Genomic DNA, 23,772 nt, shown 5'->3' on the forward strand with positions numbered 1-23,772 from the left:
TAATACAATACACAGTAACACACATGGGTCTGCCACCACCCACACCGCCTCCTAATGCCAGCCACCAGACATGTTTGGTGATATATGACCACCATCTGACTGATTATTAAATAGCAAAAATAGCATGTAATAATCTCTTTTTTTACTGCAAATGGAGCCCTGGCTATACATTTTTACCGTATGGTAGTTATTGTGTGAGTCATTGATACGACTGTTTTGTTCTTCAAGCTGGCATGCAACAATGAGAGGTTTATTCTTTCAATAATAATAATAAAAAGCTCACTTGACAGTAACACCGTCCTCATGCAAAGCCTTTCCTCCACCTTTTGATGAGCTAATGAATGGTTTTAATGAATTAAGCATAATTCTCCTAGTGCTAAATTAACCCATCAAAACCTGTGGACATGATTCTACATTGTCTTCTAAATCCAGTTTTCTGAAGAAAAAAAAACGTATGTTGCTATCAGTGGTGCTCAAACTTTTTCATGTCAAGGACCCCAAAATTATATGTATTTGGCCGTGGACCCCCATCTCAAAATATTTTGTTTCATGGACCCCCCAGGCGCAAAGATTTGAGTTAAATATGTTTGCTTAAAAAATATATATACATTCAAAGATTTGCAAAAATGTTCACGATTTTTCAAAAATAGCAGATCTACAAGCTCATCCGGTGCCGCGCTATGAGCTTGTATATCTGCTATTGAATAGCCAAAGGACAGTATATACATTCAGAGATTTGCACACATTTTCATTTTTTTTTTTTCAAAAATAGCAGATCTACAAGCTTATAGTGAAGGCACAAAGTGACACGCTGTGAGCTTGTTTATCTGCTATTTTTGAATAGCCATAATGGTTAAAGTGGTTAACATCTAAAATGACACAGGCGCTTTACCGGTTTTAATGCGTTAAGAAGCCATCCTGGCAATCCTCCTGCTATTCATTGCTCGCAGCCCTTGTTAGCGTTGCGCGAGTGCTTCAGAATGGAGTCGCAGGCTATACATAATAAAAGCTCAAAGCAGAATAATTTGCCAAAGGTGATACAGAAGGTATCAAATTATAATGTGCAAACATTAAAATGTCGAGAGAGCCATTACCTCTTAACTGAGACCTTTAGATAGACTGGCAGAGGGAAATGGGTGTTAGTAAAAATGGTTGGTGCTGTATTATACACTTTAGTGCTGCCTTTGCTATACAATCAATCTCTTGATTAGCATAATCTCAAATGCTATGGTAAGTGGCAGAAGAAGTACTCTTTCTTTTTTTACTTTTAACAAAAGTAGCAATGCCACAATGTAGAAATACTGTCACAAGTAAGTTTTCATCATATATTTGGGTATACTTTTCAGTTCCATTATTACTCAACACGTAGCTCCTGTCTCCTCAGACCCCCCAAGTACCGTACATCTCAGTCTCAGTTATGTATTACGCTTAAGTGTGTGTGTGTGTGGGAGCCAAGTTTGAATATTGTGTTTATTTTATTAATAACCGCTTTATTTTGTGATTTTGTATTTTGGTTTAACAGTTCATGGATATTGAAGTATGATTGTTAAAATAAGCTAAAAAAAAGTTGTACAAAATAATTTCTTTAATTCATGGTGATGTGCTTTAGGTTAAAGACGGGGTGCCGTGATTTTCAGTGATTTTTTCCAACTAAAACATAATCATCAGGTATTATGGTTATACTAGGAGGAAGATTTTTTTCAAAAAGGTGTACAGAAATTGTAAAAATTATGTTTTTATGTGGACACGCCTCCAGTTCATTAAGTATGCCTGGTTCTCACCTTAGCACCTCCTCCACCACTTTAGCACCACCCACCTGTCCTAGTCCCTCCTCCTCATCATGCCCACACCTGTTGTGTTATGATAATGAGGGGGAGGGTACAATTTTACTATGTCACTAAAGCGCTGTTTTTCTATTGGCACGTTTGACCCTCAAGGTTTCAGCCTCCAAGTAGAAACTCAAAATAGTCAGAGAAGACATAAAACACCATAAAAAACACCACTAGGGGGCTTAATGAAGTTCTATCAACCTCATAGACACATGAAAAACAGAAAAAGTGCAAAACCATGGCACCACCTCCTTAAAAACAATGCTGTTACTGTAGCTTTAAGAAGATTGCTCAGGTTTGTTAATTACAAATTGCTAACACCTGAGTGTCCAGGGCAGTACAGATTCAGCTGATGCTCAAGACAAGGTCAGAGTGATGTGGGGTTTTGACCCTATTATGTTTTTGAGATTAAGAACTAGTTTTTAGGTCACTTCTGTAAGAGGGAACACTTTTTTTTGGAATACGTCTTTTTGTGATTCTTTTTACATCGGAGTCCTTTGAAGTTTTGGTTTTTCTGCTCAAGGGAATGTACACGAGTATAGAAAAGGTAATGCTGATCTTCAACCACTCACAGTCTACAATATGGAATGTTCTGCCGATACATCTACTGGAGTTGTCCTCTCACCAGTTCAAGACAGATCTGAAATCACTTCTCTTAACTGCCAAATACTTTCCATATGGACTGCCTAGTTAAAGCTGGGTCTGTTCAATGTTTCCCCCAGAGGTTTAGTCGTTGTGCCTATGGCTTTTATAGTTGTTAATGCTACTGTAGTTGTTTCTTTTCTATGGTACATTGCCTATATTGATTTCTTCCCCCTCTACTGTACCTGCATGACCTAGTTTTGAGTTGCTTTGTGAGTGAAATAAACAAGCAAATTTACAGACAAACGAAGGCCGGTATTCCAAATTTTACTTGAGTAAAAGTACATAATTAAGTATTGTCATCAATACTAACACCAAAGTAAAAGTACTCAGATAAAAAAGGGGGGGAAAAACTGCCAAGTGTTTTAACCCATTAAGACCTGAGGCGATTCTTAAAAATGTTTTCTAAATCCTAACAGTTTTTAATAATAAAGAAAAACATCACATGGATGCAAAAAAATCTAAAAAAATATTTTTTTCAAGAATTTTCAAAAATAGCAGATCTACAAGCTCATAGCGCGGCACTCGGTGCCGCGCTATGAGCTTGTATATCTGCTATTTTTGAATAGCCAAAGAAATCTAAAGTGACACAGATGCGTCTTAAAGGGATATTTCACTTTCAGAAAAACTTTTGGTGATTTTATCATCTACTCAAGCCTTTGTGAGCCCCCCAGACAGTTTTTAAGTTGCTCGATTCAGTATTTAGATATTTGATATTCATTTTATCAGACACGTCCCCTTCCTATAGAAACCCATTGTAACTTCAAACTCCATTTTAACCATGTTAGATTCATCAAAAACACCCGTCCTTGGTTCTGGTGACTCACCCTGCCCTCCTAATGCGTGAGGGGGCTGTGTTTTTCCGAGATTTGTTTTCATTTATTTTATTTTATTTTTTTATTGTATTTTATTTTTTTAATTTTCCCAAAAAAATATTAAAAATAGATTAAAAAAGTAATTAAAAAAACACGCCCCCCTTGCGTATTAGGGGGGCGGTAGGAGACGGGTGAACCAAGGACGGGTGTTTTTGATGAATCTAACATGTTAAAAATGGAGTTTAGAGTTACAATGGGTTTGTATAGGAAGAGGGCGTGTCTGATAAAATTAATATCTAATATCTAAATATTGAATCAAGCAACTTAAAAACAGTCTGCAGGGCTCACAAAAGCCTGAGTAGACGATACAATCACCAAAAGTTTTTTTGAAAGTGAAATATCCCTTTAATGGGTTAAAAAATAGCAGATCTATAAGCTCACAACGCGTCGTGATGTGCCACGTTGTGAGCTTGTAGATCTGCTACTTTCAACAAAAAAATCTTTTGCCCCCCCAGAATATAGAAGCTAGGGTTCCTGTGTTTAAGAGCAGGTGACTGTGTAAAAATCCTCAAGGGGAATGTGTCAGGTTGATTTATTACAGACATGCATCAATTCCAGAGATTCTAAAAGCCTCACTAGCACACAAAATGTGAGCGCTGTAGTCTGCTACAAAACCTGACAGATGATCTTTACCGCTAGTCTCATGTATGTGCATGCACTGGAGTCTGGAATACCAAGCAGCTGAATGGGAAACACAGGCATACATGCATGCACACACGCACACACACACACACACACACGCACGCACGCACGCACGCACGCACGCACGCACGCACGCACACGCACACACGCATACATGTGCGCTCCTTAGCCTGTGAAAATAAATATGTGGCGGTTTCTACTGACCTGTTTTGAGGCCTTTTTCTGCTAATTCAAATCCACCATCTTGGAATTTCTTGGTCCCTTGGCTGGAACAGTATTCTGAAAAAAAAAGAAACGTATGTTTCTATATCAGTGGTGCTCAAACCTTTTCATGTCAAGGATCCCCAAAATGATATGTGTTTGGTCGCAGACCCCCATCTTGTTCCAGGGACCCCCCAGAAGCAAAGATTTGAGTTAAAATGTTCGCTTTAAAACAATATGTATTCAAAGATTTGCACACATTTTTCCGATTTTTCAAAAATAGCAGATCTACAAGCTCATAGCGCGGCACTCGGTGCCGCGCTATGAGCTTGTATATCTGCTATTTTTGAATAGCCAAAGTGTAAAATAATGTGTTTTTAGCTCAAATCAAAACGTGACACAGATGCTTCCAGGTCTTATCGGGTTAAACTAGCGACTGAAAGCATAACGTATTTATGACAATGATTGCTAACGTAATATAATCAAGTGTAAAGTCCGGTTAAATCCCCATTGTAATCAATGGCGTGGTCATTCTTCTACAGCCTGCAGGGGGTGAATGGCAGACACCTTCTAATCGAGGCCTTAAATGAGAACTGCAGTGCAGAAAAGCACTTCCTTATTGGCTTCATATCCAGCGGAGCTTCCTGGCTGCCTGGCGCGCGCGCACACACACACGCACGCGCACGCACACGCACACGCACACGCACACACTCACAGTAACTGGCATTGACTGTCAGGTCTAGACATCCAGTCTAATGTCTTACAGTAGATGAAGTCAGATGAAAAAGTCTTTATAAATCAGTTAGAACGTCTGTGTAGACATTGATCAGACAGCAGCTGATCAATACTCCTCAATACTAAATCTACCTCTCTCTGTGTCTATCTGTTTGACTCTGTTTCTCTCTCTCTCTCTCTCTCTCTCTCCCCCCCTCTCTCTCTCTCTCTCTCTCTCTCTCTCTCTCTCTCTCTCTCTCTCTCTCTCTCTCCCTCTCTCTCTTTTTCTCTCTCTCTGTTTCTACTGTATCTGTTTGACTCCTATCTCTCTATCTGTTTCAGAGAAACCATGCCAGTGCTTAAAAGAGGTGTCGCATTTCCCAACATGATGGCACAGCCTGGGAAAGTGCAGAGTCCTGGAATAAAGATGTGTGCTAATCTCTCTCTCTCTCTCTCTCTCTCTCTCTCTCTCTCTCTCTCTCTCTCTCTCTCTCTCTCTCTCTTTATCCATGCACTCTCTGTCATTATGTGTGTCAGTGTCCCTGCACGCTGCACATAACTGGTCCTCACTGATGCTCAGTATAAGATGTCTACTCACTCTGTGTCTCAGAGGAGGGCTGTGGACAGTTCAGAAACCTGCCTACCAGTGATATCATTGGAGGGGATTCAAAGCTATTAGAAACGACAGCCTTTCTCTTCCTATGCTGATAGAGAAGTTTGTGTTGTTGTTGTTGCTTTGCATTTAAAAAAAGAGCAAAAATAAATCAGTTGGCCTTTTTGTTGTCTCGTTTGAAATGACTCTGTGTGTGTGTGTGTGTGTGTGTGTGTGTGTGTGTGTGTGTGTGTGTGTGTGTGTGTGTGTGTGTGTGTGTGTGTGTGTGTGTGTGTGTGTGTGTGTGTGTGTGTGTGTGTTGTGTACACATCTAATCAATGTGTTCCTTCAATAACAAGTAACTTCTGTGAACCACTTGAACCCTATACCGTCCATATTCTGGAACATTATAGCCAAAAATAACAGATCTACATGCTCACAATGACATCTAATTTGTGAACAATCCACAATGTGTTTTGCTCTGTCATTAATGTTTCGTACTGTATTGTTCTTCTCTCTCTTGCAGCTCAGCAGACGAACAGTTTCGCTGGAACACTCAAGGTGAGGTTCAAGGTCAATATGCATGGTGTGTGTGTGTGTGTCCCAGGGGTAATCCCCCCTCCCCCTCCCTTCTCTCTCTCTCTCTCTCTCTCTCTCTCTCTCTCTCTCTCTCTCTCTCTCTCTCTCTCTCTCTCTCTCTCTCTCTCTCTCTCTCTCTCTCTCTCTCTCTCTCTCTCTCTCTCTCTCTCTCTCTCTCTCTCTCTCTCACACACACACACACAGAAGGCAAGCAAGCAGGGAGAAAGATGGGCAGACCCACGTGCATGCACAGACCGACAGACTATACATAAATGCACATACTGTACAAGCTTTTTTCACTGACGAAAACTAAATAAAAACTAAGTTATGATGACTAAAACTAAGACCAAATATATTGACAATTTTGTCAACAAATAAAAACTAGACTAAAATGTAAATGAGGGACTAGTGGAGAATAGATCCAGTAGAAATAAAAGACAAGTCATTTTATGTTTGGTTGCGCTCGGATGTTGCGCTCCGAAAATAGCCGATCTACAAGCTCATAACGCGTCGCGCTGCGACGCGTTGTGAGCTTGTAGATCGGCTATTTTCAGCATGCAACCAAGTGTAAAATCAGCCATTACGACGCCATCAAGGCACCGCCAAAACACATTTTAAGGGGCTCCCAGACCGCACCGAATCGGGGCCGAATCGGCGTCGGGAAGGCGTCGTATATAGTCGGCCAGTCGGTTAGGGGTCCGTCGGGACCTTTTCGGCCGACCCAGGGCCGACCGGACATGTCCAGTCAGGCTAGCCAACGGGCTAGCCGACTGGCCGACTGGAGTAGCCATGTGGCAGAGAAGTAGTGTCAACAACATGCAGCATGCTATCTATCAGTGTTGCCAGATTATGTGAGAGAAACAAGCGACCATGTCTATGAAAACCTACATTCACTGTTTCTCATTGTCGCTCCCAGAGAGAGAGATTGATGGATTTTACCTACTTTTGCGCTGTGGTGATGTAATTAATTGGGAGCAGGTGTGTAAGATTCCAATAGTATAAACATTTTAATTGGCTTTCATATACTCTTAATATTTTTTTTTCAAATTAGATTTGGCCTTATAGATCGAAATGTGCTCAGTTTTGGCTATTTTCTGGGTGCTAATTTCAATAAATTAATTAATGTATTTAATTTTGATCATTCAAATAACCGTTTTCAAAAATGTTGTGTACACGTCAGCAGTGGTGGAAAAAGTACACAAATGTTGAGTAAAAGTATCAATGCACGATTTTCCTGTCAATAAGTTATTTTTTTTAGACACCAGTCCCCTGTTCGTTTGTCAACAATGATCTAAATGGGAAGTTTATTTCAGCAGCTAGAATGTGACTGGCTGTCGGGTGGATATCTTGTATGTTCCTTTTTTATTATTATTTAAAAACAATTTAAAATCGTGAAAATAGCCAATCTACAAGCTGTAATTATTAATAATTAAGAAATACTATATTTTAAAGAGTGAAAAATCAACTAAAGTCATTATTAGTGCAAGTTCAAAAATAGCAGATCTACAAGCTCAGAACGCGTGCATCGCAACACGTTGTGAGCTTGTAGATCTGCTATTTTCAAATAGCTTATAGGTATAAAATAGGGCTAAAGTGGTTAATGTATGTTTTATAATGATTTATATCTGCAAATTAACTAGTAACTAAATATTTCAAATAATTGTTGTGGAATAAAAGTATAGACAATTGGAAATACTCCAGTAAAGTAAAAGTACCTCAAAATTGTACTGAAGTACAGTACTTGAGTAAATGTACTTGTTACTTTACACCACTGCACATCAGTGAAGAAAAAAAGAAAAAACGCTGGGAACATCCATTTACAAGTGACTTTGCAGGGAAACAAGCCCAAAGTCGCTTATAATAAGCAGACCTGGCTGCCCTATACCCTAGGCTGAAAGCAATGTCTCAAGAACAGCAGAGGGGGCGCTGTTTTTCCTTTTTATTTGTAAATGGGTTCCCACATTGGGCTGGGCATTAGCATTTCAATGGCAAGTCGCCTGACAGACTAAATGCCAACTTTTGCCAACCAAATACCAGTCTGTTGCAGTAGTCTGAAGTAGTCTGAAGTAGTCAGAACCAGTCTGTTTGGTCTGTAAGGGGCTTAAGTCGACTAAATCAACTGTAGATGTTGTCGACTATCCTATGCTATTTAGTCGACTAAAACTAGACTAACAGTAAAACATTTCAGATGACTAAAATGTGACTAAAACTAAACGTAATTTTATTCAAAAGACTATGACTAAATCTGAATTAAAAATGTGCTGACAAAATCAACACTACAGCAGACAGTGTGACACGCACACAAATACCCACACGCACGCACACACACAGAAACACACACACACACACACGCACACACGCACACACACACGCACACGCACGCACACGCACACGCACACGCACACGCACACACACACACACACACACACACACACACACACACACACACACACACACACACACACACGCACGCACACACACGCGTACAGTATCTTTGTATCAGATGATTGAACAGCATCCTCTCCAGTGCTGGCTAATCTTCTCTGTATGGTATCACGTTGCATAATGAGGCTGCTTATCAAATTGTGATATAATAGGTTTTGTTTTTTGAGTGTGCAAATCAGATCAAACCGCATCGATCATGTGTACCGCGCTCCCACGATCACGATCAATAGACTTTATTAACCCATTAAGACCGGGAACGCATCTGTGTCATTTTAAGATTTCTTTGGCTATTCAAAAATAGCAGATATACAAGCTTATAGCACGGCACCGATGCCTCGCTATGAGCTTGTAGATCTAGTATTTTTGAAAAATCTTGGAAAATGTTGCAAATATTAGATTTTTTTTTTAACTGAACATTTGTCAAACATTTGGACAAATATATTCTAAATTTAAAAAAAGTTTTTTGAAAAAACGTATGTTGCTATATCAGTGGTTCTTAAACTTTTTCATGTCAAGGACCCCCAAGATTATATGTGTTTGGTCGCGGACCCCCATCTCAAAATATTTTGTTCCAGGGACCCCCGAGAAGCAAAGATTTGAGTTACAAAGGTTCGCTTAAAAATATATATATTCTAAGATTTGCACAAATTATCACAATTTTTCAAAAATAGCAGATATACAAGCTCGTAGCGCGGCACTCGGTGCCGCGCTACGAGCTTGTATATCTGCTATTTTTGAATAGCCCAAAGACATCTAAAAATGACACACAGATGCGTTCCCGGTCTTAATGGGTTAAGTCTGACCTGAACACGCCATGAGGCGACGTTTTGCATGTCGGATACATCTCCATCATCACGTCTTTCTGCAACGTTTAGCATTCAGCGACCGGCTTGGTCGCTTCAAAGCAGCCTGTTGTCTGTTATCTTGACTGACACGACCACAGAGGCAGTGGTGTAAAGTAACACAAAGTACATTTACTCAAGTACTGTTCTTAAGTACAATTTTGAGGTATTTTTTACTTCTACTCCACTACATCTCAGAGGAAAGTATTGTACTTTTACTCCACGACAATTATTTGAAAACTTTAGCTATTTTGCAGATATAAATTATTATAACATTTTTATTATAACATATTATAAAACATACATTGACCACTTTAGCCCTATTTTATACATAGGCCATTTGAAAATAGCCGATCTACAAGCTCACAACACGTCGCATCGCAATGCGGTGTGAGCTTGTAGATCTGCTATTTTCAAACATTTCAGTACTTTTACTTTTGGTACTGTACTTTAAGTACATTTTGATACCAATACTTTCGTACTTTTACTCAAGTACATTTCGAACTTTTACTCGTAACAGAGTACTTCTACATTGCAGTATTCATACTTTTACTTAAAAAAACATTACAGTAGGCCTACTGTTTCCACCAGCTGGATACATCTCCACCACGTCTTTCTGCAACGTTTAACATTCAGGGATCGGCTTCAAAGCAGCCTGTTGTCTGTTATCTTGACTGACGTGGCCACCACAGAGGAATACGCTGAACGCATTATAAATCTATGGCATGCATGCACTCGTACACAATGCATTTACATAAATTGTCACCGTGGGATGGGAAACGCGTTCCAGTGGATCCCAATGTAGTTATTATTTTTTGTCAGATCTGCAAGCTGCGGCTGCTACCCGATACCTAGAACTACCTAGAAATCATCCCATTGAATGGGGCTGTCATTACCCTTATCATCCCATAGCTAGGTCCCTACTGGCCTACCAGGAGACTCTTGAGGCGATAACAGCCCCATTCAATGGGATGAGAAGGTGAAGATCGGCTCCCCCCTGGCCATTTTTGCTACCTTTGTGTGACACTATATCTAGACCCTCCAGAGAAACGCGGGCTAAAATCCTTGATTACGCGGGCTAATATCCTTGATTATGTGGGCTAAAATCCTTGATTATGTGGGCTAATATCCTTGATTACGCGGGCTAATATCCTTGATTACGCGGGCTAATATCCTTGATTATGTGGGCTAAAATCCTTGATTATGTGGGCTAAAATCCTTGATTACGCTGGCTAATATCCTTGATTACGCGGGCTAATATCCTTGATTATGTGGGCTAATATCCTTGATTATGTGGGCTAAAATCCTTGATTTTGCGATGAAATATGTAGGGTTTTTATGTGATTTCATGCGGTGAAATTGTGTGAAGTCGCAAAATATGTGGAAAGTTCCGAAATATGCCGAAATATGCGATGTATTATGCGATGCGATGTGCATATTATCCAATGCTATGGGATGGATAATTATGCGCCATTTTGCTGATTATGCGGTAAATTTGCGATCGCATAATCGCATTTTTCTGGAGGGTCTGTATATCACACGACGAAGTAGGACATCAAAAAGTTGAACGTTTACAGCAACGATATATGAATGGACAGCAGATCTGAGGATGGATAATGCGTATTGATAATGAATTGATGGTGACCAGCTGACTAAAGAACACAGGGTATGGTGGTGTGTATGAGAGGTTTACAACCGCTCATGAATCTCAGGGTTCCGAAAGAGAGAGAGAGAGAGAGAGAGAGTCCAACACATGCAGAGGTTGAGCTGACGCATGCATATATGTTGCTGTCGCCGGGCAGAACAACCTTGTATGTCTATAACTGGAAATTGAAAAAAAAAAAGAACCTGTGTTCCAATGGATCCAGTGTCGTTATTATTTAGCCACAAGCTCTTGTTAATATTCTTTTTATTGGCTAAATATTTATACGATATTTATAAAAGCCACATACACACTTAACCACACTTATCCATTTCAAAAGAATAGCAGATCTATAATAGCAGAAATAGCTTCTGTGCAAAGAAGTAGACCAATCATTTCCACACAAAAAAATGGATATACAAGGTCTCTGAAGTTGGCAGCTAAGACACATTTCCTTGCAAGAAAAACAGCATTTATAACTGAAGATAGTAGTTAAAAGTTTTTGTCTAAAGTGAAGTAAAATCTCTCTCTCTCTCTCTCTCTCTCTCTCTCTCTCTCTCTCTCTCTCTCTCTCTCTCTCTCTCTCTCTCTCTCTCTCTCTCACACACAGATGGACAGAAGGACATAGAGGATGAGTTGACCACAGGTCTGGAACTGGTGGACTCCTGCATCCGCTCTCTCCAGGAGTCAGGAATACTCGACAGTGCAGAAAGTAAGAGCTGTGTGTGTGTGTGTGTGTGTGTGTGTGTGTGTGTGTGTGTGTGTGTGTGTGTGTGTGTGTGTGTGTGTGTGTGTGTGTGTGTGTGTGTGTGTGTGTGTGTGTGTGTGTGTGCGCGTGTCCGTGCCGTGCGTGTACTCCTAGTTTATATCTTCAACTTCTCTCTCTAAAGAGAAAGTCACTGAGGGGGCAGGTGTCATCTCCGTTATTCTAAAGCAGTGGTTCTCAAAGTGCGGTCTAGGAACCCTCAGGGTTCCTAGAGGGGGGGGGGGTCCAAATGGAGCCTTGCGAGGTCTGCAACTCTGACAGTTGTACCTCCACGTGTGCATATTATGTAATCAATGTGTGCCTTCAATAACAAGCAACACACTCAATAACTCACTATATGCAATAAGTCCACTTCTGTTCCTAAAACCAAATGGATCCTTACGGGTCCATTAGGTTCCATTTGTATACTATCAGAGCTAGGGACCGTGTCCACAGAGAATGCCTTTGAGCTAGCAGGCCCAGTCCTCAATGTATTTCCATGGTAAAGGTGCACTTCTTTTGGCTATTGGCTCTGCGCCCTGGGCGCTTCAAACTGGAAACGGTTCAACTTCTGGAAAAGAGCACCGGTCATTTGATGATGTGACAACCCGATCATTTACTACCCGATGTTGAATCATTTCTACAACCAAGGATCGAACAGTCCGTGCGGGCATCACACTGTTTGTGAGCGATATGGACATGATATACAAAGCGCTGCTCAGCTCAAAAGGCGTTCTCTGTGGACACAGTGTCCACAGACACACACAACTTAAAAAGTTGTACTGTATGTGTTCTCAAAAGTTTGAGAACCACTGAAGTGTCTCTGATCCTTTCAACGATTTCATGATCCATTTAGTGCTGTTGACACACACACGCACGCACACGCACACACACACACACACACACACACACACACACACACACACACACACACACACACACACACACACACACACACACACACACACACACACACACACACACACTCACTTACAACCAGCAAACTTTTAAATATACAGGGGTGTTTTTTGTCACTGAACTCCGTACTGCTGGTGACTGCATTCTGTTTTGCTAAATCTGTGTTTTGTTAATTAGCGCTGAGTCAGTCCTTCATAGCGTACAGTGGCAGGGACCTGACACAGTCAGAGTTCCATTTTATTAATCTTTTTTTTTCTTCGTTTTTCCCCTTTCCTCCCCAGTATTGGTCGTTGCCAAGTCAACCCCGCCGTGTTAAAACGAGCTGTGGTCAGGCAAATTGTTGGCATTTTAGCTATCTGAGGTACAGTGAGAAAAGTCAAAAAAGCGCTCGGGGCTGGTCTAGCGTAGCGTATACAGTGCAGTGACAGCACAGATATTTCCTTAGATTATTTGGATTAATATGCATGCCTTAATCTAGTTCTATGTATTAACCCATTAAAACCAGGAAAGCATCGGTGTCATTATAGATTTTAGCGTTGGCTTTTCAAAAACAGCAGATCTACAAGCTCATACTTTGTGCCGCGCTGCGAGCTTGTACATCTGCTATTTATTTTCTATTTAAGTGGTCAGCAGAATTGGCAACATTACTCAGGATAGTAATATGTTACTTATCACGTATTACTCCTTAAAAAGCTTATAATATTATATTACTTATTACTTGGAATAGAGTACTATATTACATATTACCCCCCCAGCTCCTTTTAGAACGGTATCCAATTTTTTTGAGTAATAATAATTATAGAGTCACCGATCTGCCAAAAAGGCTATAAAATAAAGCAGCAATCTCTCTTGACCATTTAAACTAAATGTTTTATGTTTGAGTAACTATGTTTTTTACATAGTAACATAGTATAATATTACTATTTTGGCAGAGTCACCTTTATTGAATAATATAATAATATTACAGTCATATATATTAAAAGTTCAGGAAACACTACCCTGACCCTTCCTCTTAGCCTTGCCTACTTGTTGTCAATTAGTTGTACAAGCTCTTGTTTTATTGGATCTTGTTCATTTAATACACTTAGTTGTTTTAGCTCTTGCTAATTTGATTTTCCTATTTGTCTCATCTGTTTAAGAAAGTAGGTTGCTGATATACTTTTACCTTAGCGCTAGGTATACTCTTAGTTGCTTGTTTTAGAAGAGAATGCACTTAAGAGTTCTGGTGATTAGTAGTTTCGTTCCCTACCTATGTTGAATGTATATTGTAAGTAGCTTTGGATAAAAGCGTCTGCTAAATGACCATAATGTAATAAGTATTTTTTAAGTAAAGTGGTCAGATGGGTGGGCTGGAAATACTTTAAGTGGGCCCTGATCCAATATGTTTGTGAACCGGGCCCCTGGTGTGCAGTAGATATATGACTGTGGCAACAGGGCAGTTCCCAGTCTGAGCACCAAGCTATCATTCAGACGGCCCCACCGGAGCTAAGTTGACAGGCCAAAGTCACAGTTTTTTTTTTTTTCTGCAGCCTGAGCCCGAACTAAATAAAGCTATAGTCTTTGTGCTGCCCTTGGCTCACTAAAACCCTGCTATTAGATTGTGTTGGACAGGGACAGAACAGCAGACGGGGCCCCTGATGTAGTTTGGGTTCCAAAGAAAAGAGGGGAGTGTTAAGGGTGACTGCACACTCCACATCGCAACACCTCTGTGGGCATAAGGTTCCTTATGTCTGCGTCAGAGTCACGTCTGCGAGGCAGCACTCATGCACTTTGCACCATTGTAAACCATCTGTAAAGCCTATAATGCATACTATACACCAGGACAGATGACGTTCGTTCTGTTTGGCTGGCTATAGACTATAGCCTGAAATCCAGACTGATTGCTTTTTTTTCTCTTTCACTTCGCTGCTCAGTCTGGTAAAGCTGGCCTTACACTACAGGATGTTTTCAATCTTAAACGATTTTGAAATCTGGTATCATCACACGCTACAGGATAATCTTATAAGATTCAGTGTTTTTTTCGACAGACAGCTGCCCTCCTGAGCAACACCTCGCAATAACACACACACACACACACACACACACACACACACACACACACACACACACACACACACACACACACAAAAGGGGCCTGTTGCCTGGTTTGTGCTTCGTCTTACCACGTGCATTGCGTCAGCGCTGATCTACAAGCTCACAACACGTCTCATCCGCGGGCGGCACTTGTGGTCTTGTATAATAATGTTGTCCGCTCGACACTGTCGCGCTACAAAATATAAAGTTGCAACATTTTGCGAGAACTATGAAGGGTGCACGTTGTGCGACCAACATGAAAGGTGGAGCAACATGAAAAGGTTTTTTTGCAAAAAAAAAAATGTTTTGCTTTCCTGAAGAAAGGAAGAAAGGTCACATATAATGATCAGCATCGACCATAATGGTTACATGGCGCCTTTCCGACATGTCGCCTTTCCGACGTTAACGAACCCTATACCTAACCCTCACCCTAACCCTAACCGCACGCGGAAGCCACTAGTCGGAGTGGCGAGATGTCGGGATGGAAGACGGTTACCGACCATAATATCTCAGCAGCAGCTACAAGGAATATAACAGCGAGCCAAGCCGTCATCTTAATATGATATACTGTGTAGGTTACTTCTATCGCAGCTCAAAAGTTTTACAACATGTCACAAAATGACAGCCTCCATAATTCATTGCAACTGTACATTTTACATTGTAAAAGCCTCTGACTTTGGAACCGACGTGGATATGATTAATTACCTACTGTACGAGCACAGTGACGCTGTCAATGGAGAGAACATTTTGGAAAGTGATGGAAGAACACTCCAAATGACACCAGTGCTGCGCTGTTCCCGCATCTGTCCATACGTAGTTTCATAAAGCATCATTATCTACTCGTCGATCATGCAGGGGTGTCACTTGCTAAAAAGAACATATTGCTACAGTATGCATCTCGACCTCGCTCAACTTTATATGAACGGCTGATTGTGTAGGTAGATATGCTAGTAACGTAATAAGCTTTCTTTTTGTTAACTGTGTCATGTTAACTTTCATTTGGGTGGTGCGCACAATAGGCCTACGTAGGCTACTATCTAAGCACGCTTACGACATGTATTAAATTATGGACGATACATTTAACACCTGGCCAGAATATTAACATCTTGTATGGCCTAAATTGTGTATGAGGATCCCTGGTTACAGACAGACAGACAGACAGACAGACAGACAGACAGACAGACAGACATTTTAATCTATTTATTGTGTTATACTAGCCTACCTATTAATCTATTTCTCCGTTAGTGACAGACAGACAGACAGACAGACACAATAAGTGGTGAAATGATTCGGAAAAACGACTAAACTTTTGTTTTGGTAAACATAAGATATATTATGTCACCATTCAGTCAATTTGATCCACCTTAGCTTGTCCATCCTACATAAACAACCTGACGTATGAAATCCTCGTCCTGTGAGCAACCCGGGAGGGTTAAGATTGGATCTTTGAACCCTTAGACTAGACGATATTTATGCCCGAGATTTGCTCCCGATCTAGGCTGGGGTACGGCACGTTAAAGCATTTGAAAGAGTGAACACATCCACGTCATGATGATTTGAGATTCAGCGTGCATACGAGAGAAGCCATTAAATGTGGATGGCATTTACTTTACAGGTCAGCGGTATTGGAACACTGCATTCCCATCTACACCTAATGCCCACTGACCTTTCTTCATATTAGGAATGGTGGGTAATGGATGACATTTAAAGATTAGGTTCTGAACGCATTCAGTGCTCCATGTGCTGGATGGAATTCAACTGTGTGTGTGTGTGTGTGTGTGTGTGTGTGTGTGTGTGTGTGTGTGTGTGTGTGTGTGTGTGTGTGTGTGTGTGTGTGTGTGTGTGTGTGTGTGTGTGTGTGTGTGTGTGTGTGTGTGTGTGTGTGTGTGTGAGCAGAGATGGGCGAAAATACATTGAAAAGTATTTTGATACAAAATACAAATACTGGGTCAAACAAAGTATCAAAATACAAAATATAAATACAGGTCAGAGAAATGTATTTTGATACAAAATACAAATACTGGATCAAACAAAGTATCAAAATACAAAATATAAATACAGGTCAGAGAAATGTATTTTGAAAATACAAAATACGTATTTTTGTATTTTGAAAATACAAAATACTACATTTGAAAGTATTTCATTTTTTCCATCCCAGCCAAATACAAATTACAAAATACAAAAAAGTATTTCAAATACGTATTTCAAATACAAAAAAGTATTTCAAATACGTATTTCAAATACATCTATTTCAAATACTGCCCATAAAATAAAAAAAAGTATTTTATGTATTTCAAATACAGAAAATACTATTTGAAAAATATTTGAAAGTATTTTGATACAAATTACATTTCATTTTTTCCATCCCGGCCAAATACAAATTACAAAATACAAAAAAGTATTTCAAATACATATTTCAAATACATGTATTTCAAATACTGCCCATCTCTGTGTGTGAGAGAGAGAGTAAGAGAAGGAGCGTGATGCAGTCGTGGTGTGGGGGATATATTTATATACACAATCGTGATGTCCTTCACTCAAACACACAGTGGTGGAAGATCTTTTTATCAACTTAAAAGTAGAAATACCACAATGTAGAAGTGCTCTGTTATAAGTCAGTGAATTCCTTAAACTTACTTGAGTAAAAGTACAAAAGTATTGGTATCAAAACAATGTTAACGCATTCAATCTGGGAACGCATCTGTGCATTTCTGTGGCTATTAAAAGAATACCAGATATACAAGTTTATATCGCGGCACAGAGTGCCGCGCTATAAGCTTGTAGAGCTGCTATTTTTTGAAAAATCTTGAAAACTTAAATATATATATATATATATATATATATATATATATATATATATATATATATATATATTTTTTTTTTTTTTTTTTTTTTTAAGTACATTTTGAGATTGGGTCCCGCATATCTAAAACTATTTTCTAAATCCTAACAGTATTTTGCCATTATCAGAACCACTGTTGTAAACTGTACGAGATCCAAGACCCCCCAAAAAAAGGGAATATTTAAAGCGTATCTATATACTAGAACGATGTGGCCTCCAGGCAGATGCCTCTCCTCTTTTCCACTTTGACAATAAAGCAGTTGTTTAAGCTCCAGTGGAGAGCCAGACATTGTGTAAATCAGATGTCAACACATAATCTGATTCCCGCAGAGCTCTTATACAGTATCTGTCTTCACTGTGACTCAGTTCAAATACAACACTGTCACTGTGAGAGTTTTACTTAAAAAACAAGCAAACATCTCACCGGTCATAACCCCTTGTCCGTAACCCCCTTTGTTACGGACAAAAAATTATAAAGAGGGCACCGTAAATCCCCGCCATCCACTTGTATAGAGTTGCTCACCCAGTGCATACTCCCTTTTCACCCCTTCTTCCGGGTTGTGGGGAAATGGGACGGGCGGGGCCTATTTGGAGCCTATGTGACTGCACTGAAGTGATGCGTTTTGCGTCACCTTGGTGCGCAGCCCTGTGTGCAAGCTCATGCGCAAGTTCGTGAGTCGGGCCCATTTGTCGAAATCGGTTTGGCTCGTTCATGTGTCATGGCCACAGCCGTAATAAGCTGCAGTACCCATGAACGGCCACCATGTCCACTGCTCCCTCTCGGTTCTGGGGGCTTGGTTTACGGACCGCGAAACACAAGTCACAGATGTGTGCTATACCTTTAAACACACACACACACACACACACACACACACACACACACACACACACACACACACACACACACACCCACACACAATTTTTAATAAAGGGAGAAAAGATATCACCCGACCACAGAGAGAGAGAATGTTTGTGTGTGTGTGTGTGTGTGTGTGTGTGTGTGTGTGTGTGTGTGTGTGTGTGTGTGTGTGTGTGTGTGTGTGTGTGTGTGTGTGTGTGTGTGTGTGTGTGTGTGTGTGTGTGTGTGTGTGTGCGTGCGTGCGTGCGTGCGTGCGTGCGTGTGCGTGTGTGTGTGTGTATTAATGTGAATGTTTAGACATTACAAGACTTGCTGCAATATACGCCTAATTTCACCCGAAGGGCTGAAGACACACACACACACACACACACTGTAAGAGAGAGCGATGAGGAGTTTGGATGCTCATGCAGGCACTAAGTGCTCGTCAATAATTCATAAAAAAGCCGGGGATGAATCAAGATGAGAGGAGACTGAGCCTGTTATGAGCAAGAACTGCACACACACACACACACACACACACACACACACACACACACACACACACACACACACACACACACACACACACACACACACACACACACACACACACACACACACACACACACACACACACGGAAGGGGGAAAGAGGAAGAGGAAGGGGGAAATAGATGGTGAGATAGATATAGTGGGGGGAGAGGGACATATAGAGAGTAGCAATGGTGTAAAGCAACTAAGTACATTTACTCAAGTACTTAAAGTACAATTTCTAGGTATTTTTACTTTACTGGAGTATTTCCAATGTTCAGTTAATACTCCACTACGACTCAGTGGCAAATATTGTACTTTTACTCCACTACAATTACTTGAAAACTTTAGTTACTAGTAGATTTTGATTATTATTACAAAACATATATTAACCACTTCAGCCCTATATATATTTCGGCCATTTGAAAATAGCAGATCTACAATGCCTCGCAATGCGACACATTGTGACATTGTAGTCTACCTTTTATACATTTGAAAACGTGTGAAATGGGACATACTGCATACTAAGTATTTTCTACTTTTGGTACTGTGACGGTTCCCTGTATAGTAGTATGTTATATAATATGTCACTCTTAGGTTATATGGTTATGGTTTGCTTTGTATTAATTTGTGTTCTCATTGGTTCCTATAGGACTTGGGGAGCAGTGAGATGTTGGCAATCAGCCAAATTGGCGTACACCTGGGCCCGGGTGTCGACGCCCTATCAAAGCCTGCCTCCCCAATCCTCTTTCTCTCCTTCAGTTCATTTGCTTTAGCTCCTCACCCAACCTACAATGCCAATACTTTTACTCAAGTAACATTTTGAATTCTGGACTTTTACTTGTAACGGAGTATTTCTACATTGCAGTAGAGAGAGAGAGAGAGAGAGAGAGAGGGAGAGAGAGAGGTGGGGGTTGCACAGAAGTTGAGAGAAAATAAAAGAAAATCTCCAGAGGCATAGGCTGCCAAGTGCACATGAAATTACTCACGTTTGGCGCAGCTAATACAGTGATATTACATACACTTCACGTGGGCATGTTCACCCCCATGCCCTCCTGCTGGGTAGCAGACTCATCGTGGCGGCATTTCTGGAATGCGTGAAATTTAGGTTATATCACAGCCATTTTAGGGCTACAGCTATCAGCGATAAAAACAGACATGTCAGTAGCAGCAACCCGCCATTCCCCAGGCACAGGCAGGTACATAGCAGCCCAGATCCAGGCCATCAGGTTGTATTGTTATGTATGTTTACTAAAAGTGCGATCCATAAACTGAATGAAAGATTGGCACCGTATTCACCAGCGAATCACAGAGCATTAAAGTGAACTCCAAAGCGATGAGACATCTTCTGTTCTGAAGTTGAAGAATGACTAAGGTAGCTTTCATGATTATTATCATTATTTTAATCCATGGCGGCCGTCAGTCACATTTACTTGTGTGTGTGTGTGTGTGTGTGTGTCTGTCTGTGTGTGTGATGTCACAGGGCCAGTGTGACATCATGCAAAGACACCTGACTTAATATTTTGAGGGCAAAAATAAGAATTAATTAATTCATTGATTAAAACGATGGGAGTGGGATTTGCGCGCCTGGTGGTGGGCCGGTCTAGTCAAAACATGCCCGGGCCACTTTGTGTTCCCAGACTAGTCCACCCCTGGTCAATGTACCCAAAGTCACTTTACCAAATAAAACAAACAAAAGAACTTCATTTAGACCAAAACAAATAACTTAAAGAAAACCTAAGCAAAACAAGATTGTTAAAATTAAAAGCGGGATTTGAATTAGGTGGAGAATGCAAGTCTGAAGAGGTTGTGTGGCAGCTTTGATGTGAGCTGGGAGAGAGTTCCAAAGAGAGGGGGGGCAGCAACCGAGAAGGCCCTGTCACCCCAGGTTCAGTACTTTGTCTCGGGGACCACCGGGATCACCAGACCTGAGGGAGCTGGAGGGGGGCCGTGGCTGTGAACTCAGTGAAGGAGGTCAGACAGGCAGCTGGGAGCTTTGGGTATTGAGGGCCGTGTGAGTGGTTGAGCAGTGTTTTGAAATCTATTCCGTGTTTGACTGGGAGTCAGTGAAGGTCATGGAGGACTGTTGTGATGTGGTCTCTGGATCGGGTTCTGGCAGCAGAGCTTTGTACATATACTGTGGTTTATTTCTTTTGTTTTTGTGGTTACTTTTCATTTCATTTTGCAGGAGAAAAGAAATAAAGGGGCCACAGTTACAGGCACAAAGTATCACATTGATTGTTAGCTGCTTGAGCAAGAGAAGCTGAATTACACCACAATCCAACATATAAAAACATGCACCTGTATTATACTTTTATTTTTAGATTTATGAATACAGATATTGACTACCACAACGAATACACATAAATACTGCTTTGCTATGTCTCCCTATCTCTACCATCTGAGTGCACTGGCTACACCCCTCCTTGCCTCAGCTAGAGTTAAATCCCTAACCCCCGCACCCCGACGCCATTTCACCGTTTCTTGAGAACTTTGGTGGTGGCTCCGTGTAGGAGGCAGCGGCTATTGCAATTGCCGAGTCGGGATGTGATGTGATGAAGTCTTTGCAGCAGTGTGTGAGCAGAGTGTAGCAGCATAGTGTGAGTCTATGGCGGACCCATTCTCTCGGATGAAGGGAGGAACAATCATTTAAAAAAGAAAGAAGGGAAATTACAAAAGAAAAGGTGATGACTTGTGCCCTCGTCAACTCAAGCACAATTTGTATTTAAAAAGAGTACAGTACCTTGAAGATTTATACAAACAAACAGCTGCTTCATTTTTTGCAATTCGTTATGTCCAATTATTATTAATTATTATTAAAAATATATATATATGAATATATATATATTATATTATATCCTACTATAATTCTAGTAACCTCTGTCTGTTTGTCTCTCTGTAGTGGTAGGTGAAGCTACCCGGTTCTCCTCACTGGCTGGAGCAATTGCTCTGATTTTGCACACAGCCATTGACCATTACCATCTGAACTTAACTGTGAAGCCCGTTTTTCAATTTCATCAAATCTCAGCTTCTTATTAGCGTTTATGTGTCAAACAATGTCGCCATGGTTACGGGGCTGCCCAGCTATGGGACGAACTGCCTCCCGGGTTGCCAGATCATGTGCGCATATCCCCCCACGGATGCGTCGACCGGGTATGGTCTAGTATATATAATTAAAATAGTGAAAATAGTGAAAATGGCAGATTTACAAGCTGTAAACAACGTGTCGCATTGCGACTTTTGTGCAACACTCTTTTTACGTTTAGGTATATTTACGTTTCTGCCTGACAGTACACTTAGAGACACATATTTTACTTTTGGCAACAATACATTTCTAGGAAAGGAAAAGAAAACAGTACGAATTATGAATTGACCACGCCGATCTACGAAAATGTAATAGAAAAAAAGAAACAAAATCACTCACAGGTGCCGTTTCTCCGTAGGTAAAGCCTTGGAACATTCAGTGGGCTCACATAATGAAGGGACTAGACTGTAATTGAGGTAGATTAGCTTTTCGGTGCTCTGCAGCCTGCTCCTTTCTTTCATCAGAGATAATAGAGGCTGTTCCATAGAGCCTCTCACTTGAGCAGGGAACACGGTGAAATGTACCGGCATGCTGGGGCTGCCAAGCAGTGAGGCCATGCCAGGTTATAGTGTGGATGGTAGTAGTGAGGCAGGGCGGCACTTGAATGTGTGCCCGTAGGTGCTTTATCTCAGCACCAGGTAATGATGTGCTTTCCTCCACCAGCGGTGGAACAAGTACTCTGATCTTTCTTAGACTTTAAGTTAAAAGTAGAGATACCACAACCATAAAAATACTAAGTAAAACAGTGGTTCTCAAACTTTTAGGACCTACATGTATATATGTTTGGCCATGGACCCCCATCTGGAAATGTTTTGTGCCAGGGACCCCCAGAAGAGATGTGTAAAAAAAAAAAAAACATTAATCAAAATCTTCCAATACTTTGGAAGATTATTTTTTTCAAAAATAGCCGACGTTAAACTCTAAAATGACACAGATGCTTTCCCGGTTTTAATGGGTTAACCCATTAAGACCAGAGGCGATTCTTTAAAAAAATCTAAATGCTAACAGTTTTTGGAAAAAAATATTTAAAAAAAATGTTCAAGTTTTTTCAAAAATAGCAGATCTACAAGCTCAGAGCGGCACTCGGTGCCGCGCTATGAGCTTGTATATCTGTGACACAGATGCGTTTCAGGTCTTAATGGGCTAAGTAAAACAAGCGACAACATAAAAATACTCTGTGACAAGTAAAAGGCCTTTATTCAATAATGTATATGATTAAAAGTTGCCGTCAAAATATGTACCAAAAGTCAAAGTATTTTCACAAAGTTTTCAAAATTCTCCCAAACCCTACATTTTCTACCACTGAAAGTGGGCGGTCACCCAGGACAATAAACTGAACTTGTTTCTCTGTTATCAAGTTAGTTTTGTTGCTGCTGTCTGTTCCTCTCGCCTTTTATATTGATTCCAGAAAGTTTTGCGCTTCTTTGCAGCCGTTGCGTACAGAAGTGTTGTTCGGGGGGTCAAGAGTGTGGACGTATACGGAGCGATATCCTACGTGAATCCACAAAATACACCGATATCCTAAGGGCGGATTCAGACGATGGTCCCGGGTGCGCACCCCACACAGAGACGCGAGAGACAACGTTACATTTTGAGGTTTCAAAGACCAACGCACACACTGCTTTGGTTGTGTATTGTTGTTCTGTTATTATTATAACTCAAGACAACGTCAGGAACACAGTCAAACTTTATTATTCAATCTGCACTCTGACAAGTGACTCTTCTTCTGTGAATGACAT

General features: G+C 40.7%; 2 protein-coding genes across 2 annotated transcripts in view; one reads left to right on the plus strand and one right to left on the minus strand.

Annotated features, from left to right (window-relative positions):
• Window positions 1-23,772, plus strand: part of ctnnd2a (catenin (cadherin-associated protein), delta 2a) — a gene marked incomplete at its 3' end in the record, with an annotated part of 597,119 nt that overhangs the window by 253,785 nt on the left and 319,562 nt on the right. Inside the window, exons 4-5 of the mRNA XM_084048187.1 lie at window positions 6,022-6,056; window positions 11,614-11,715. Coding sequence (XP_083904313.1) covers window positions 6,022-6,056; window positions 11,614-11,715 — 137 coding nt within the window. The remainder of the gene's footprint in view (window positions 1-6,021; window positions 6,057-11,613; window positions 11,716-23,772) is intronic.
• Window positions 1-23,772, minus strand: part of mtmr6 (myotubularin related protein 6) — a 703,086-nt gene that overhangs the window by 122,592 nt on the left and 556,722 nt on the right. The gene's annotated exons all lie outside the window — the stretch shown is intronic.

The sequence above is a fragment of the Gymnoscopelus microlampas genome (genome assembly GCF_963454915.1).
Source record: "Gymnoscopelus microlampas genome assembly, chromosome: 22".
NCBI classification, from domain to species: domain Eukaryota; kingdom Metazoa; phylum Chordata; class Actinopteri; order Myctophiformes; family Myctophidae; genus Gymnoscopelus; species Gymnoscopelus microlampas.